Source organism: Phaethon lepturus, unplaced genomic scaffold (genome assembly GCF_000687285.1).
Source record: "Phaethon lepturus isolate BGI_N335 unplaced genomic scaffold, ASM68728v1 scaffold31270, whole genome shotgun sequence".
NCBI lineage: Eukaryota > Metazoa > Chordata > Aves > Phaethontiformes > Phaethontidae > Phaethon > Phaethon lepturus.
Window position 1 is genome coordinate 7,880 of NW_010510303.1, and position 3,581 is coordinate 11,460.

Genomic DNA, 3,581 nt, shown 5'->3' on the forward strand with positions numbered 1-3,581 from the left:
ACCCGTGTTCCTGCAAGCTCAGCTAGTGCTGGCCCGTCCCAGATGGAAACCACCAGGCAGCAGTTCGTATCTGCACATCCTTGATGCTGCTCAAACAGGGCTGAGAATTAGGTGAAAATCCAGACTCTGGCTCTTCAGCAGCACTGGGAGCGCAGCGTCCTCCCTGGGCAGCCTAGAGCACTGCCATCTGGCACCGTGGAGCTCATGGGTGTCTCTGGGGCAGGGCCTGTCTCCTTGAGACATGTCCTTTTGTCACAGCAGCATCTTGTGCTGGGGCTTTGCATTGCCCCAGTACTCCTGAGCCAAGCCTTTCCCTTCTGAAGGAAGCACCTAGGGCCAAGAACCTCAGCTGGGCTGCAAAGGGGAATGTGTGGGGCTGGTCAGCCTTACCGCGTCTCTTTGGGTTGATTGCCTCGTCTGAACACGTGCCCTTGCTCATTGAGGGGTGCAGCAGCAGAGAGGGAAGCTGCAGCCTGACCCAGCCAGCATGTGTAGCCTGGGTGGAACTTAGCTGAATGCTGTCCAGCCTTGCCGGTTTAGTCATCTTCTGAACGAAACCCCACACTTGTTCCTACCACCAGCTTGATTTTAAAGCTGCAGATCTGTCAGAGTCCTGGGCGAGCCGGTCCTCACATGTGACTTGTTCGTGGCACACCTCTGGACATGCCATGTGTGACATGCCAACTCCCTGCTGTGGTGGTGGCTCAGCCCTCTTGCAGCAGGCATCTCGGTGCCTGCGGTACTTGGTGCAGATGCAAAGGGCTCTGTCATGCTCCTTTTGCCACTTGTCATGGTCAGCAGCGGCCGAAAGATGGTGCCTGTCCCGCGTGTCTCCGTGCAGATCTCTGGAGCTGCTGCGCTGCAAGGCTTGTAAAGCTCCTGCAGGGTGGGTGAGCTGCAAGTGTGATGAGGCTCAGAAGGTTTCAGCTCTCCCTTTGGGGGAGATGGGCTCCTTCTCCCCTTCAGATAAAGGGGTTTCCCCTGTGCTTTGGAGTGATGCACCAGCAGGGCTCCTGGGTCCCTCGCTGGGAGCTGTGGAAGCATTGATGCCCTCTGAAGAGCAAGGCTGGGTCAGGTCCATGGGTCCAGGGGGTAACCTTCAATGCTAACTTGGGTTTAGGGAGGCTTTAGCTTTCTTGTTCATGGTGCAGGGTGTATAACCTTGAGATAAGCTGCCTGGTGCTACTTGGGTAACCATCACAGCTGGCTTTTGCAGCCTGTCTGGGGCTGCATTGGTGGAATTGTGGTCATATGGCATTTTGTGGTTCGAGCCCCAAGTGGGACAGGGAGTTCTGGTAGAGCCAGTGGTCCCCAAGGGAGCGAGCCCTCGAGCTGAGCTGGTGCTGGTGGGGGCCGGGGGCTTTATCGGAGGGGCCTTACAGTACAGACTCAGGGGTCAGACCCACTGTGGGATGGGTCGGGGTGGGAGGATGGGAACTGAACCAGCACTTTGTCAGAGTGGCAGATAAAGGGCTGTCATGGAGGTTAAACCCAGGAGGGGCCCAGGAGAGCTCCTGGGGGGGTAACCAGATCCACAGGGTGACTCCTGCAGCACCCTTGCCTGGGAGGAGGGAGCGGTGCCTCTGTGTGCAGTTGTCTGCTGTTCACTTTTAATTGGGTTGAGAATAATGTTACATGCTTTAAAAAAAAAACAAAACAAAAAGTACACCTTTGGTTATTTAAATAAAGGAGACTCCTGGTCTTGTGTGGGAGCTGGGGGCGGGGGGCTGCTGTGGGAGGAAGAAGGATGCTGACCGGCCAGCTCCAGCAGGGGCTGGGTTTGGTGAATAAGGGGGAAAGGCTGGTCCTTGTCCTCACCCCATGTCCCCCAGGCAGAAGGGCTGTGCATCTGCACCCCAGCCTCGCGCTGAGCCACAGCCTGCCCTGAGCTGGGAGGACAAACGCCTGCAGCGTTCCTCAGGGGAAGAGGAAGGTGCTGCCTGCGTGGATGGGAGCCCATGTCAAAGCAGGGCCCTGGAGCAAGCACGGTCCCCAGCCAGTAACGATGCCACAGCCTCAGTGTGCACAGCAGGAGGCTTTATTTTGGTACAGCCCCTGCAGCACCCCGTTGCCCACGTGGCAGGCGGCTCCTGCAGCTCCACTCTAGGCAGGTAGGAAAGTGTTGTACCAGGTCAGTCAGGTGTGCTCTGCTGTACCGGTGTCCTTGGGCTTGAGCGAGGGGAAGGTAGGTACATGCGCAGGGGCTGTTGGACTGGGGAGAGACCGGCTATGCCGACAGCCAGTGCTCGTGCCAGTGCAAACATGTGGGTGTGCCAGGCCTCAGCCCCCAATTTGGGTGTGCAGAGGACTGTCCCTCCCTCCTTGGCCTCACCCTGTAGGCACTACTGAGTGGTACAGGTTTGTCCCTGTCTGCTCTGTGCTGTGATGGGAATGTCACGGGGAAAGGTTTTCTATTAAAGCAAGTAAAAACAGACTTTGCACCTTCAGGCCCATGTGAAAGCTTCATCCTTGTTACTGCTCCACAGGGCCCAGGGCTGGCGCAGAGGACCGTGAGCAGGAGCAGGTCATTTCAGAGCAAGCTGCTGCAGCTGCCGTGTGAAGAAGTGGTGAGGCACCAGCCCACCTCCAGTGCTCGTGGAGGGAGGCTGGTCCCAGAACAGAAGCTGTGGGGATGGGCACCCTCTCCCTGTCCGCAGCCAGCGCAGTACCTTTGCAGGGACTAGTTGCACCCATCCACTGCCACAGTACCTGGCTTGGGGCTGCCCCCTCTGCCACAAGGCATTTTTGACCATAGTCCTCCAAACGCAGGACTTGCCCCCACCTTCAGGTGGGAGCAGGTAGGGACAGCATGGGGGGAAGCTGTCCTGCCTGGGCCAGGTCTGTGCTCTGCTGGGAGATGACATCCCAGGGTAATGCTAAATGAAAGCCCGACAAAGCTAAGCACTGCACAGCTTCACGTACAGCCAGTCTCTCTGGCACAGCCAGACAGGCACTAACGGCACGAGGTAAGGCATTTATTCTCTGCCTATCCAGCAGGAAGGGGGTGAGATGCTGAGGGCTCAGAGTCCAGTTTGGAAGTAACTGCGTGACCTCTGATAGGTGAGTTGGAAGAGAAGATGATGGAGATGCTGATGGGAAACCAGCTTTCTCCTGCTACCCTGTGCCTTCCTGTGGATGAGGTGACTTCATCCCCAGCCTGGGGCTGGAGAGCGAGATAAGAGCTGCAGATGCAGTCAGCTTGCTCCAATTCCTCAGGCTCTCAGCTAGAGTTCATTCTTGCAGGAACCTGGGAAGGTGAAAAAAAAACAACAACAAAAACAAAATGAATCCATCAATGTTGTTAGCCGGGGTTTGGTCTGTCTCTCCCCCAGAAGGATGAGGTTGACCTCAACCCCTGTGAATGTCATCCACACTTGCTGCTTTCCCTTTGCCAAACCCCCCAGGCTGGCTCTGTCCTGCCACATTTGGAAGCGTCGCTCTTGCCTCCCTGGCATGCCGCAGTCCTCGCCTGGGCCTGGGCAGTCCCATGCAAAGTGTCCCATGGCAGGGGAGAAAAGCCAGTGACACCACCACTGGCTGCCCCACGAGGGGGGGGTGGGGGCAGCCCGGCACCCCACGCC

The 3,581-nt window shown here is 57.4% G+C and overlaps 1 protein-coding gene across 1 annotated transcript in view; it reads right to left on the reverse strand.

Annotated features, from left to right (window-relative positions):
* Window positions 1–2,917: 2,917 nt before the first annotated feature.
* Window positions 2,918–3,581, reverse strand: part of EGFL7 (EGF-like-domain, multiple 7) — a gene marked incomplete at its 5' end in the record, with an annotated part of 6,589 nt that continues 5,925 nt past the window's right edge. The window contains 1 exon segment of the mRNA XM_010296617.1: window positions 2,918–3,247. Within this exon segment, the coding sequence (XP_010294919.1) occupies window positions 3,225–3,247 (23 nt within the window).